Source organism: Apis dorsata, unplaced genomic scaffold, assembly GCF_000469605.1.
Source record: "Apis dorsata unplaced genomic scaffold, Apis dorsata 1.3 scaffold_365, whole genome shotgun sequence".
In the NCBI taxonomy this organism is placed as follows: domain Eukaryota; kingdom Metazoa; phylum Arthropoda; class Insecta; order Hymenoptera; family Apidae; genus Apis; species Apis dorsata.
In genome coordinates, this window is record NW_006263630.1 from 321,988 (window position 1) to 338,435 (window position 16,448).

Here is a 16,448-nt window from a genome sequence, read left to right on the forward strand (position 1 = left end):
TTTTCACTTGCCATTTAGGTAAATTTCGTATATTTTCTGTCGTACAAAATTCACCGTTATAGTAGACTAAACTGTCTATCGTTACAAGAATTTAATCGATCGCTTAAATAAATATATCATTGTTTTGTAGATTATATTTCAAAACTGTTCTTAATTCTGCCATTTAGATAATCACCAGGCAAATCGTGATACATAATTTGAACCTTGATTTTAAGCATATAAATTTTTGAAAAAGTTCAATTTCACTATCAAAATTTAAGTATATTGGATTATTCCATAATATGAATAATTAATCGAAAATAATCAGAAAGAGCAAACATTTTTTTTCTTAACATTATTATATATTTATTCCTTTCAGTTCAACATCGAGGAAAAGTTCTTTACAAAAGAAATGACTTCCGGTAACTATACGTGAATTGAACATTTTATGGAATACTTTATCAAGATCCCGCCATGCTACACCGCTCAAAACAATGGAAGGATTTCAGGCTACACGAAAAATGCACCCTTTATCAACATAAAAGAAGAATTACCATATCAAAATTCAATATATAATATATAAAAATAATGTTAATTTTTCAAAATAATGTAAAATAATTTTATATTAATAAATTTTCTATTTATTGCAGATATGATTCTTCGCTCAACGAATCATTCAATATTCTACATCGCACAACTAGGTAAATATTTTAATCGATCGAAAATCCTTTCTTAAAGCTCCGTGAACTACGTAAACAAAGTTTGATACCTGTGATAGGCAAGGGGAAGTGGCGCGGCGTCGCGCGGGTAAAGAGGAAGGTGAAGAGAGAGGATAGTCGTCAGAAAAAGAGAAGGAAGGCCAGCTAGGATGGTGGTGATCGAGTCCGGATCCGCGAGTGGCAGTTCACGGCTAGTAGTGAGCGCACAGTCAGTCAAGTCATTCAGTCGGTCGATTGTAGTCAGTTGGTGGCAGAACTCGCTCCGCTCGCGGAGCTGCGACATGTTCCTTTCGCATCTCGGTTCGCATGATTCTCAAATGTATTACTCAACTTCTCGTCGACACGGCTTCGTTACGATTTATCGACCAGCACCGTGATCGTTTTCTCGATCTTTTGCACGTTCTTTTCTTTAATCTTATTTTCACCAACTCGTTGTTGGTTCTGCGCAGTGAAGTCGATCGATGAAAGTGCAAGTGGCAGTAAGGTCAGTGTGTGCGTAAGGACCTTCCTTTCTTCCGACTTGGGATTAGTGATAAAGTGAGAGGTACGTGGCGACCTTGAACAGGATCTCGAAGAGGACCTCCACGAAGAGGTGACAGTCTGGAGAAGACGGGACGTAAACGTAGCCACGGATGGTTAACGTGAGTATTGTTACGATGTATTTTTCTACCTGTAGCTTTCTGATCGAATTTATAAAATATAAAAAATTAATGTACGATCAATTTACAAAAGTCTATTTTATAAGCAAAATATGTAATTTGTATGTATAGAGCGTAGAGATAATTATAGATAGAATAATTTTATTTTTTGACGAAAAATCTCTTCATATATAAAATCAATTTTTTTTTTATCTTATAATTTCATTTAATAATTTAAAATATTCTCTATGATGGGAAAATAAAGCATAAAAATTTTATCTTATTATAAAATTATATTTAAAAAAATGAAAATAAGATACGATCATTCAACGTAATGTAATTTTTAATTAACATTTCATATGTATGAATTGTTTGAATATTTCTTATTTACAATGATTTTGATAAATGGCTTAAATATTTAATTGCATCTCACGTTACTTGGCATCCAATTTCGACGTAATGTAACAAAGGCCATTAAAAGAGACTGGAGAAAGTAGTTGTTGGCATTACTTATGAAACCATTCACACCGTTTCCTACACGATGAAAGAAACGAAACACGAGAAAGGGGATAGCCGAGGGTTTTGTTTCAATCGCATATGAATGTAAACGTTCAAACCTCGTGCACAATTGCTTCTGGTTAACATTTTCTAGTTTATGAACACCTGTGGATGGATTCGTAGTTAATATTTTACGAGGTGGATCCATTTTCTCGGCCCGATGTGGCGATAAATCGCATTCGGTGAAAAGTAAATTCTTCGTTTTTCTCCACACTTCGGTAAACATAGGAGGATACTCGTGCGCGCCAAGATTTCCCTCCTAGTAGTAGGTCATTATGGAATTTCTAGCGAGGTGCGCCGCGCTATGTGACCAGAATGATTTCTTTGCGTGAAAGTCACCCTGGAATGGTACACCGAATCTAGCTAGTGAAATGGAAACTATTTGATCCACGTGGAATGTGAACGAGTAAGATAACTGAAGAAATTTGTAAAAAAATAGCGGTATACTCATTCAAGAATTGGTCGAAACTTAAACAAACAAGTATCATATCCTTCGAGAAAAAGTTCTAACATTCGATCTTGTCCAATTGCATTAGATAATCGGCTATTAGATAAAATGAAATTCGTATAATTAATATTCTATTGATATTGTTGATCGTTCATTGAATTAGGACATATTAGGCGAAGATTAATGAGTATAATATCATAAAATACTTTAATGCTAACTACATTCTATACGTTAAAGTTCAATATTTTAAAAGTTATAACTAGAAATTCAGCAAAATATCACTTCAGTGTTGTATAATTTACTCGTACAGGATACGTGTTCTGTAGGTATTTACATAGATATGTACCGTCTAGACTCATATCACGAATACGTTTTCCAGTAAAAAGATACGAAACGTTGGTCTGGAGGAGAATATCGGCAGGATAATGCATGCGAAGGAACGAGCGAAGAATAGTGATTTCTTTGTAACACTGTCCACGACTTCGAAAGCTATAGATATTTTAACACACCGAACACGAGCTTTCGTTTACGTGACTAAATGTAATTTATCCTTTAAGCTAAAACGCGCCATGTTTTCGTTTCCGCTTCTTAAATTCTCTTTCGATTAATTTCGATAACAGGATGCATTAAATTCGTGTGCATCGACGCTTTTGACATATAACAATATATATATATAATGAAAATTGTATAATTCGTCATCCTCTCGTGATTTTGTAATTTGTGTAATAAAAAGAAATTGTGAAATATTATTAATGTAATTCAGAGGTTCTCAAAAATTTCATTTTCAATAATCAGAAGATAACTAAAATGGAATAAAGAAAAAAAAACAATATAAATTGCTATCTCGATATGATTAAGATATTGTTTTCACTTTTTTTGAAAGGATTATTATATATTAATTGTAATAAAAATTAAAAAAACTATACTATAGTTTAGATTTGTACATATCTGAATGATATCTTAATGATACCAAAATTTAATAGTAGTATACACTTATGAAAGATTGAGAACCTTTTGGTGTAACTAGTTAATTTAATTTCTATGTAATTCCAAACAGCATTAAACATTCGTATAATTAAAAATTGGTTACAGGATAAATACACGAGCTAAACACGTTATATATAATTTTTATCATTTAATTCTAATCTTCGATTTCCTCGTGTATTTTTTTTCCGGTCGAGTTTCACAGAAATATTCTCAGATTCTCGTTTTAATTTCATCGTAATTACGATACGGAAAATTTACAAATTAACGTCTGACGAAGTTCGAATCATCGAATAAAATTTATTATTCGAGATAATGATTACTCTAGATCATTTGACCGTCACGATTGTTTAATTTTTCTCCGCGAAGAAAAAAAAAAAGATCTATCTATCCGTCGAAAGTGATCTCGCATTCTTCAAAATCCTTCCCTCCGTTCTTCTTACTGTGATTTCGTAAGTTGAACGCACGGTGCCCGCATACGATTACGATAACGTTGACAGTGGGCGGTGTGGCACCGTGCTCATAAGACAATGTACTACAATGGCCCTGGAGTATTTTTTACTTTCTCGAACGCCCTCGCCCACATCCGTGGCATCGACACCTTTCCGTAATACTTGTTGCCTATGCGGTACTTAACCGTATCTCGCTCGACACATCCCGCATATTCTTCGTTACGTTAGGTCAGTCTGTTGCAAGTTACGTCTCATTCCAAAGGAAAAGATTGCGTTGGTTCCTCGAGTAAATATTTTATAAGCAATTCTCCGTCAATTCAATATTTATACGTTCATTTATCCCAACGTTCGAAGAATTTCCACACGAAATTTACAATTTCCACGCAATCCATACTTAAATCTGCGGACAATCCTAAAAATTTGACATTAATTATAATCAATTATAATGATCGAAATAATTGATAAATTCCACTTGCAGGTTCCACTGTAACGAATAAATTATCGTATACAAATGTGTATCGTACACACAGCATACGTGCACAATGTATAACAACCAACCCAATCTGTCTCAATTCTCTAATTGAAGAAGAAGAAAAAAAGAAGAAGAAGGAGAAAAATAAGATATGTTCGCAACAGCCCGTGTACTTACATACCTCGAACTCGACCGACACGTTCCTACCATCACGAGATTCCCTTGCCTCGAAACCGGGTCTTCTTCTCTCCACGACCTCGAAACACACAAATTACGAAGGCACGAAGCAACGCGTGCGTACAAGAGAGGCAATAGAGGAGAAGACCGGTCGTGATCTTTCTCGTCGTCGTCGTCGTCGTCGTCGTCGTCGTCGTCCTGGTCGCCGTGGTCGTCGTCATCGTCGTCGATCGTCGCGTTACCCTAACGAAAGAAGAATTCTTTCCCGGGGACGGGTAGAAAGTCCTCTCCTCTGCCTGCCCCCTCTCCTTCCCCTAACTCCGTAGTTCGAGCGCTTCCGATAGCTTGGCCTGGCTCCGCTCGCTTCCTAGAATTTACGACTCCCTCGACTCTTGAAGATATTCGTTCCCTCCCACGAGGGGAAACGGGATTATAAATTGGAGGGAATCTCTTGGTTCTTGCAAAGATTTATTAACGTTGCAGCCACGATGCTTCGCCACGTCGCGTGCTCCTCTCTTGAATTTGAAAAGGAGGGAGGAAAATTTAAACGAACTTGAGAGAGGAGAATTTTTCGGTGAGGATTTGTTAAAGATAACAAGTCGTGAATATTCGCGAAAAATGGATGTTACTTTCTTGTGATTTTTATCTTAAAATTTGAAGATAAATTGAATTTTTTCTTTTCTTCTTTTTTTTTTTTGTTTCTTGACAATAATATTTTTGTTTATTTTTTTTAGCATGAATTTATGCGTGTAATACGAATAAGATATAAAAAAAGAAGGATAGTTTCTCTAAATTATGTTGTTAAACTTACGAAATTTTGGGATTGCTGTTTTTTCGATTGTTTTTCACCGACATTGCGACACGCGAGAAAGCGTTCCTCGAGTTTGTAGAAAATTCGAATGTTTTCCAATGTTAAAAAATCAGTTGGATAATAAAATTGTTGGATATATATGTTGGACGAAAGTAAAACTTAGAAAGCTAGTTTTCTCTAGATAGATTGTTCGTAAACTTTGTGTGAAATTATTTTTAATCGAGAATTATTGAAAATGTCAACGATTGAACAAGGATAGCGAAGAAATGATTAAAAAAGAAAAAGAAATTAAGAATACAGAGAGATCAAGGACACGAGTTTCGAGTCGAACTATCTTTGACCGCAAAGAAGCAGACTAAAAATGTTGGCGAACCACTAAATCACGATGAATCATCGTTGAATTTTCTTTAAATCACTGCCGTGGATAATGGTTGGCAATATTGTGAAAAGTGGAATTGCGATTTACGAAATAGAGAAAGGAAAGGTTTGTGCAAAATACGTTTACACATTTCGAATATTTGTGGTTCGTTGATTAACTTATTTTAAAATTGAATTTTATCTATGGAAAGAGAATTTTTTTTAATATAAATAGTTCTACTTAACTTAAAAAAAAAAAATAATCTAAAATTTGTATCAATTCCATACTCGAAAAAAGATTAGATCTATTATCTAATCTGAAATTTCTAACTTAGGTTAGTTTTATTAACCTAAGAAATTTATTATGGAAGAAAAGAATACGTTCATGTTGAATTTTTCGATTGGATTTTAATCGAAAATGGAGGTAAAGAGCAACAACCTCAACCTCAGAATCAGAAAAACATTTTAGAGCTCGCTGTCGATGAAGAAACTCGACTCGTTGGACGAGTCCTCGTAAATCAGATTCTCTTCAAGATGAAATTAATGTCAGTTAAAGAATACCTTCGTTCCAAATCGGTCACAAATCGAATAGTAAATTAACAATCGCTCTTCGAGAAACACGAGCAAAAGTATCGAAGAATCTTCATTATGATATCTGGAAATCTTATTAAATTTGCATTGCTACACAGAATCAACTTCTCTTTTGTTTTAATGCTACGAAATATTGTACATGAAATAATTTCATCGAGAAATTTAAATATTTTTATCATTCGTAGACAAAAATTTATTTCTTTATCGTTTTAAAAAAATCTAAAAAATTCTAGAATATCAACATCTTTACTATACTGTAAAATTTTTTTACTAGATTTTCAAGAAATCTAAAAAGATTTCAAAATACTTATCGATATTTTTATTTATCGTACTATATAATTCGTTAAGTTTGAAACGTATGTATTTTTCTTCGGAAAAATTTACAAATCAAAAAGAAAAAAAAACATTAAATTTGAAATTTATTTTATCGGTAATGATCGATAGAATTCAGAGTTATTGAAGTTTATTTTGTAACGCATAAAAGAAGAAGTCAAGGTTTCAGTGTTAAAGAACATTCTTCGAAAGGTCGTTCAGGAGAGATCTCATCATAGCTGCATTTATATCATAGCCGCATCTCGTTGAATCACGTCGACATTTCAATCGTTTCTTTAATCCTTTTATACTCGGTTAACAATCTCTGAAAGTTTTTCCCATTGTGGTTTCTCGACACGGGGATTAGCCGCAGGAATGATGTGTTCGTAATTATCGAGTCATTCGCAATGGTAAATCCACGATCCATGAGAAACGGTAAAAGTGGCTACATGTACATTTAACACGCGTTGTGATATTAAGTAATGTTCATTAAAATTAATATCGGTTAATGAGCGAATTAGAGAGGCAAAATGCTTCGATGAAGCAACGTCTATCGTAAAGAAATTATACCTGTAATATTTCATCTGTGTCTTTATGTCACTTGCTACTACATTAGCCGTAAAAAATATTTATGTTTCACATTTCTCACGATTAGCAAAATTTCCATTTATTATAAATAATAATAACGTTTAATTTTATTAATAGAATAATTTTTAAAACAAAGATAAAATTTGTGATATATTAAATGAAAAAATTAATCTTACTTTTTTTAAAGAAATTAGATTATTTTTTTTTCGACCATTAAAAAATTCCGTAAATTTAAAAAACGCAAAAGAAATAGCGTGTACTACGTATTTTTTCTAAATTACAATTTATTGTAAAAAAATTTACAAGAATCTTTATAGATTACAAACGAGAATGAAATTGTGACATAAATTTAAAGATCAGAAAAGAATTAAAGAAAAAAAAAAATTGCAAAACCGTGACAAATCGTTTCTCACCTAGTTCCACCGATCTATGAGTAATTTCTTGGCAAATCGATTGGTCACGTGTAAATAAGCGAACGATCGTTGATCGTTCTTCGAGTGAAGATCTACCGTCATAACGCGTCTTCTGATGTCACTCGTTATCTCTTCTATACCAACAAGTATCTATTTATTCCAGAATCAGGAAGTCTCGAACTCTTAACGAAGGAGATACACGGTAAAATCTTGAGCTGACTTTTCCAAGATAAATCGTTTGGATAGCCGTTGGCCGTGCCTCCACCAACCTTCCGTTAAACTTTGCATCTAAAAGGATGATGATGATGCATAGGAGAACGAACAGTGGAAGAACCACGAGCCAAAAGGGGGGCGAGGGGTGAAATGCGTGGAGGAGGATCGAGGCTCGTGGTGCTTCTCGATCGTCGGGACGATAGCGTTAAGGCGCTTGCACAAATTTCCGGTATTTGCCGAGGGAGTGGGAGCACGAGCCGGCTGCTTACAGGTTGTTTCATTATCGTGCGAAGCGATCTCGAAGGTAGAACGGCCCGAGGAGGATAAAGAGCGCGGCCATTTAGACCCCCAGAAAATCGGCGAACCTCCTCGTTGGAGGATGAAATTTCATCGTTCCCTCGCCGTTTCCAATTCCGCTTGAATATAATACGAAATTGTGCGTGCTATTCTGAGTGCTATTCACTGATGAAAACTTGGGACGAAAATCGACGTCCCAAATCGTGATATCGAAAATATCACCACATTTTTAATCTTCGTAGTAATGATAAATCGTGAGTCAGTCGATAGTCGAAAGTGAGGAGTCGGTGAAAACGCACCTTAAAGGACAGCGTGTAAACTGGATTTATATCTCGAAGCTATGTTTCGATGCTAAATTACAAGTCGCAAGTGCTTACGAGCAAACTTAATTACAGCGAGGGCAAGATTTATGGAAAGTTTAACAAAGCGGTTTTATATTTACTCGCTTGAATCGTTTGAAGAAAAATATGCTTTCGGTTGTATGTATATAAGGTGCGTGACTAGTTTCACGTTCAAAAGGGAGTACCGTATTATACCGATATTATCATGGGTTGTTAAATTATAATCAATGGCCGATTGCCATTCGAGCCATGAATACGGGCGGTATGAATAAATATGAAACGGTATTCCTATTCCTATTCCTAGTTCCGATTGGTTCCTGATTTCGAAACCAAGTAAAAATTCCGACTAGACACCGCGGAAATCCTGGCATAGAGCTCGAGATATCCGGATACGATATATTACCGGTTATGCAACCCTCCTGCTGCGGAATCTGCGCGTTCAAACAGGAAGTGGTTCGCGAGAGGCGGAATCGCCTTCACTTAACGAGTTACCAGAGATATGAAACGATTATATTCCATTTCCAGGTGCATTTCGATAATGTACGTCTCGCTCGAATTCGCTCGTTAAACGAAACTTTTAAACGTTTTATATGTATATATATATACACATACGAAGGTAACGAGAAATGAAGAAATTTGTGTAAATTCGATGCAGCACGTGCAATATACTCAAATCGGAGAAAGTAAGATCAATGGACAGAAACGAGCATGATTTTCGAAATTGCTGATCGTTTCCAGAATTGAATTATGGGGATAATAAATTTTGAAAATGATCATAAAGATTGATGTTACGAGATCGATTATATAAATATTATACGTAATAAACGTTAGTATTGTTTTATATGAAAAGATCTTGAAATGTAATTCATATTACTACGTTTTCATATTAATGTCTACTATTTGTAATACGAGAAAGCAAAGAACGTTCGTCTCATTTATACAAACATTCAGAACTTGGTCACCGGTGGTGAGCGGCAAGTGTATACACTATTGTTCCTTCAATCGTTAAACAGTGACACTGGAACCCTCTCAAAGAAACATATCTGCTAGAGAACTGGAACTAGAATAAACGAAAGCGAGCGTTTTCTTTTTCACGGATAATCTATAGTTCCTTTATCAAAATTCTTTCGATCCAAATATCAAATTACGTTTTATCAAGTTACATCACACGATTCGTATCAATTCAAATCGAAAGTTCTAGCATAAAAATATTTCTTTCTTTCAGAATCAAATATTCTTTCTTCTTTAAAAAATTTATCTTTAATTATCGAAAATAGAAATATATTCTTTTTCTTTTTCTTTAATGAAAAAGATCGATTAAATACAATTTTATCAAAAAAAAAACAAATACATTTATTCAATCACTTGATAATAAAATAATCTCAACGTTGTTTGTAGGTAACATCGAAAAACGTAATTAAAAATCATTTGTATGATACTACAAATTTAGACAAAAGAAAAAAAAACGAGGGAAATATTCAATCGACCGAATACTTACATCGAGGAGGAATGGAAGAGCTATAATTTATCGGAGGAGGACAGGCAAAGGGTAAACAACAGATAGAGATCCATACATGGTCGCGTTAATCATTTCCGACACGTACCACGCGCATCCTAGCGAGGAAACGCACTTGTGAATCGAACCCTCGTCGGAGGACGAGGATTACCTGGCAATGACTCCTAGAAGAAATTATCGGTATATCTCGCCGGTATGAATCAACAAACTATTAAAGATAATCTTGCGAGCGATTATAGTGATCCGCTCGGTCTTTAAATTAAAATAATACGACAAGAGATTCCTGCATTTACGAACTAATATATATATCTCCCTCCATCTTGCGGAGACATTCGGTTTCGCTTCGAGGATTTCGCCTACCTTGAAAATAATTTCTTTCTCTCTGCGGTTGTATCGAGTAAAATTTTCCAGTTAACAGAGGAATTTTCGATTTCGTTCTTGGTTGATTGGTTTTTCTTTTTTTTCTTTTTTTTTATTATTTATCGTTATCGATATTATTATCGTTATCTCGCGATTTATGCGAAGGATAATAAGTATTATTATAGATTATAAGCTCGTATAACCGATGAATAATATCTGTAATGGCAGGTTTTCAATTCGAATTAATATCTTGTCTTAACAAAGAAACCTCTACGTACGATTGTAAGTATGTATATTTTATTCGAGATCGAAACGAAAAGATTTGATCTCGAGAATATATTATTTATTCTCAGATATATTCGCGCTCTTCAACTTGAACAATATAATGTGAATGTGAATGCGTATTTCGTAGGTGAAGATCGTTCGTCCCGAAATAATAAAATAATCGAGCGTTAAGGAAGATGCGAGAGAGGAAGATGAATAACAAGATAACAAGAATAAGAAGATGAAGGAGATGAATTACAATTCACGATGGGTTCAGAATTCAGTGGTTTCGAAATCGAATTGTTCGCGAGCAAGAGGAGCGGAATCGAGCAAGGGGGATGGAAAAATGGAGCAGCGCATAATAGAAGGAAGGAAATTAAGGTCGTAGTGCACGAGGTTGCACAGAACTCTCCTCCTGTGGTATCCCGTTACGGCGAGCAACTTGCCACGACCGCTTTGCCTTCATCGGAGAAATAATCTTCAACGGTGACACACGTTTCTCTCGTTAACGACGAAGCCGCAATCGTCTTACCTATTCCACGCTTATAACTGTAAGGTGATAATTGATTGCGTATGCCAATCGAAACGAACGCAACTACGATAGTTCGCGTATGTTCCGTTAATCGAGTAATTTTGTTACGGATGAGTTTCTTGCGCGCGATTTTTGACGGACCATAACCACGAATGAGGTCGACTCGCGACTATTTGGGAATAAAAGAGAAATTTCTGATACGCTTTCGTCTTCAGCCTTTGCGTAATTCCGTGCCGTTTCCAGATTTTTCAGAGCGTTTAGTTATACCAGTTTTAAAAGGACTCGTTGAAAGGACTATGAACGAGCATGTGGAATAGAAAAAAAGAAAAAAAAAAAAAAACGATCGACGGAATAGAAAGTGCACGATTAGTCATCGAGGACGTAAATACTGAATCACGTTCACGCCAAGTGTTTTCTGTGGTTTTATACATGTAAAATATGGATGTAAATATATTCGTAGAAATATGTCTTTGGAGGTGTTTAAAGATTAAAATGAATATACAAAAAAATGTCGCTTAGAATTCCAACAAACGAAGCAAAATTTATTCTGAATCTTTGTAATACCAATATCCTGTAAACTAAATTTATATTCCTCAAAAACTTAATTATACATCGTAATCTATTATAATTTTTTGATAATCCATATATCTATCATGGATATAATTATCGTGATATTGCTTTTAAATTTTTTTTAGTTGATCCAACATCTGCTATAAACTCCGTGTGCCTTCTACGAAAAACGTTATCATTCCGAGCCACACCTTTCCTTTCAGAAAGAACGTTTCCAATCGATTCGTTTCCAGCACCAGCATCGCTTCAAACCAGAGACACGCCGAGATTAGAATTACCGCCGGTAATTTGCGTCCCAAGTTGGCTCGTGTTGCCTTCCACCGCGGCCACGTAAAGGCTAAAAACTGAAATTCCGGAAGGCCGGGAGCGGGAATCCATGGAGACCGCGCGACTCCTGATCGAAGAATCGTCGGGAGAGGCAAAACCATAAAGGTGATCTCTCGTCGCAAGTTTGCAAGCGGCGGTTGGCGCGCTTCAAGGCCGCGGGAGAACCAAGCGTGAAACTAGTCCGACCGGTACGAGAGAGTATGGTAGCTATTATACGGGTAACGTGTATAGTGGATCGGAGAGAAGTGTTCGGTTTAGCGGAAGGCGAAGTCGAATAACCCGGCACGTACAATGTAAAATCTCTCTCCCCGTGGTACGTGCCAGGGGCATCTATCTCTGACGGAATACCATGCCGCTGGTGCGCCTTCATGCTTCCCTTCGTCGGATGATTGCAACGCGGCGCGATGCTGGCCGTGCAAAAAGAAAAGGAAAAAAAGAAAAAGAAAAGAAAAGAAAAAGAAAAAAATACCGAGCAACTGGTAATTCTGTAAATAAAATGTGGTTTCCTGCGAAATGAACTCCGATGACCGCTTCTTGCGACCGTTTTTGTTCTTAAATTATGTTATTTTTCAAATAGAAACTTAACTCTTGAAATATGAAGGATCCTAAATGAGATTGCAGATGATTTTCGATCAAATACTTTGAGTATTAGTGAATCATAAATTATTTGATTTTCGTTATTTATTTATTTAATCGACTGCAAACTTGAATAAATAAAAAATACAGGTGTAGGATTGCGAAAATTAACGTTTCGAATTGATGTTAATTCAAGCTAAGTTCCGGAATGTTAATTATTCACGTTTGGTCGATTCTTTGTTTAATAAGAATCGGTCAAGGCCACTAATCTGACGACGAATCATGTTGCGAGTGATCAGTTTATTATCTTGTTACACGGTTCAATGTTACATGATTGTTGAACATATTCTTAAAATCGTAATAGTTTTAAATTGAAGAAGATAGTATGAAGTAAAAAAGAATGAAAATTTTCGAAAACGAGATCAATTTTGAGAAATATATCATATAACTTCTTTTATGATTATGAAAGAATCATAGATCTTCTAGGTTTTTGCGTAGAAACAACATTGGAATCTATAAGCGCTTAAGCTGCTCTTCATTACTGGCCTACCAAAACAATTACCTTTAAACCGGTTCGCAGAATTAAAATTTATCAACGACAGTCTGAATCATTCTTCTGGTATAACGAACGTGTTACCTGCAACACGATTGAACAAAGATCTATTTATTAAATTGTTTTAATAGTGAATAATTGAATAACCTCGGTTGTCATTATTACAATCATACACTTTCTAAGAAATCGATATAATTATGAGAACTTCAAAACTTTTGTGAGCATATAGTTTAGAATTAGTATTAATTTCAGTGTAATATATGATCGTGTTGCTATGCGATATGTTGATAGATATATCATCCAATAATTTATTCAATTCTCTTAATATAAAAATTATTGCATATTTAAAATATTCATTCTCGATCGATTATTACAACGAAAAACGCATTTAGTTAGGGAAGACATAAAAAAGAATGATAATGTTAGCAAATTAATATGATTAAATATTTAAATGCCATACAATTATTGTAGAAAATAAATACGAAGCCTGAAATGCGAATATGATCATATTCTTTTTCTACTTTTTGCATTTTCGTTATCACATTTTAATTATCATAGTAAATTAAAAAACTCTGCACTATGAAATTATCTCTGATAATATTGCTTTAAAAATAGCATTTTTACATATATTTTTAAAGATTAAAATGAATGTATTGCATACCAATACTCTATTCTAGATACATATAATTATTTCAAAAATAGAAAGCGTAAAATAATAGCATAAAATAATCACTGAAACGATCATATTCTTATCCTATTGCAAAAGGGACAAATTCAAGAGACAAATATCATTTCTTTGTTAAATAACAATAGAAAAGGACGCACCTTAATTCAATATGCCAAGCTATAATCGGTATAGCAGAAAACCGTTCAAATGATTCAATGTGGAAGAGTCTCAGAGGCATTCTAATTAGCCGCTATGCAGTTGAGACTCGTTACGATCTTAATTGGTGCACTGGATTGTTCTGTGGACAGGTTTAGCTGGCTGGTTGGAACAATGGTCAGAACGCAGCGGGCCAACCGATATAATTATGCGTTTCGCAATCGTGACGCTTTCACGAGTGTATGCACGCATGCGCACACGCATGCGCATTCTTTCGCTTTATCGCCTACACAAAGTGAAAAATGTATTATCAATCGTATGGTTGTGAAATATAATTGCGGTGACACTACTCGTTCAACCACGACGAACATCCTCCTTTTGAACGTGCAAATTACAATATTAGCTAGTTTGTGGGTATCTCTTCCGTGACGAAGATGATCTTCAGTAATAACAGATGGATGATTCTGCCGAGGGGAAATCGACGATTCGTTAGGATTCGAAAGCGTTTACTCTTGCACGGGCTAGGCAAGAGATCGTGTTTTAACGCAGATCTGCAGATCTAGGCGAAAGAAATCATATTCGAAAGAAAGAAAAGTAATTTTCATAGTTATCTTGGCTTTTATAATATATCATCTTGTAAAAAATTGATTGATAGGTATTGATAGGTATATTTTACTATATATATAGGTTATACATTACTTAATTGAGGTTATACATTACTTAATATAACAGAATAATAAGATAAGTTTCGATTTCATTTACCATGCATTAGTATTATTTCATTAAATTTGTTTGAATGTTTGAATTTTTATATTTCAATTTCATTTTTAATAGAAAAATTGTTAATATTGGAAGAAAAACTTTAGTATGTATAAACGAGAGGTTATATATATTTAAAATAATTTTTCTATAATTTTTTCAAATTGAGAAAATTTTTAACGACGAAAGACATGATAGACATATCGTAAATAATCCAAAGGATATAGCAAATATAAAACTAAATGTGTCTATTTATTAGCTATTAACACAGATTGTAACATAATTTAAAGCTATGATGATCATGATTATAAACTATGAGTCGTCATTTTTTTTTCACGCTCAATGATTATCTAAAAATATTTTCATTTGTTCATAGGAATGAATTTATTTGCAGTTATAAAGGGAAATATCGTATTCGAAGTAACGAAGTCTTCCAGCCAGGAGAGAAAGTGTTGACCTCGATACAATGGGTTTTCGATGAAACGCGTTATCACATCCTATCGAGGTCGTAATAATCGTTTTTAATGTGCTTGATGTTCACGGTGCTATCTTACGTAATATAAAAACGTTGATCATGTCGGCGATGGAATATTAATACATATTTAATATTACCAACAACGTTACAATGGAATTCTATCATGATAATCATGAAATAATTAAAATAATAATTTAAGTATAGAGTGCTGTACTGTTAGTTTCTCATCTTTCATACATAACTTGTTGCAAATATTAATTAAGAATGCAATATACTGATCCAGTTGTGTTAATAGTCTCATTGTAGTAATATCAACGAGAAATTCTCGAAAGGGATAGTTACATGGCAATGTGAATCAAAGAATAGAAAGTAAATATTAATGGATTAAAAATTGTAGTAATTAACTAACAGCTGGAATTTTATTGTTATAGGACGTAATGAGCGAGTACGAACGAATCAAGCGTTCGTGCTTGAAACGAGGTGAATTATGGGAAGATCCAGAATTTCCAGCAACGCAAACCTCGGTCTTCTATCATCAAACACCTCCGTTTCAGTTTCAATGGAAAAGACCAAAGGTAATTTCTCGACATAATTACATTAATATAAATCATATTATCATTATTAATCACATTATAAGAGTAATATTTATGTGAAAAGCATAATTTTCAATTACGATTTGTGTATGATTAGTTAATATCATCTCTACCTAGTTCACATAACCTCTCGGTTCGTAGAATTTAGGCGAAGCAATTCTGGATTGTAGTCTGATCCAGTCTGATGTAGTATCTGACATAGAAAACTTGAGACTCTTTGAAACCGTGGGATTTTAGATGAGGAATTCTGCTAGAATTTTAAAAATTTCAGTCGAGACCTTAGATCAACATATTCTAAAATTTAAAAAATCATAACCTATTTCTATAATTATGAAACTGTAATCGAAGATTCACGTAAAAAAATTCTACATGAATTTGAAATAATTTCATTCTTTCTTGACATCAAAATTTCTTCTAATTTTCTTAAAGCATTGCATTTAGATTTTAGAAAATTCTGCTTTTCATGATTCACTAGATTTCTCTATTGATGAGATTTCTTGTACTTGATTGATATATGATTTTAGTCCAAGGATAAATATTCATTTTTTAACACTCCATGATAATCTTTGTCTCTCTTGAAACTTCAGAATTTAGCATTAAATATTTGCACAATTCTATAGTTTTTTTCAAAACTTTATAAGTCGAGATTTTCCAGCTACATCTTACAATGAAATAAAGTTTATATTAAATTTTACGATTTTATAGTGTGCTATATATATATCTAATGACTGATATTTCTTATTATGTCTT

The 16,448-nt window shown here is 34.1% G+C and overlaps 1 protein-coding gene across 1 annotated transcript in view; it reads left to right on the forward strand.

Annotated features, from left to right (window-relative positions):
• Positions 1-869: 869 nt before the first annotated feature.
• The window catches only part of LOC102678811 (calpain-C), a 31,717-nt gene continuing 16,138 nt past the window's right edge, over positions 870-16,448 (forward strand). Inside the window, exons 1-2 of the mRNA XM_006618624.2 lie at positions 870-1,339; positions 15,537-15,680. Of these exons, the coding sequence (XP_006618687.1) occupies positions 1,331-1,339; positions 15,537-15,680 (153 nt within the window). The 5' untranslated portion in view covers positions 870-1,330. The remainder of the gene's footprint in view (positions 1,340-15,536; positions 15,681-16,448) is intronic.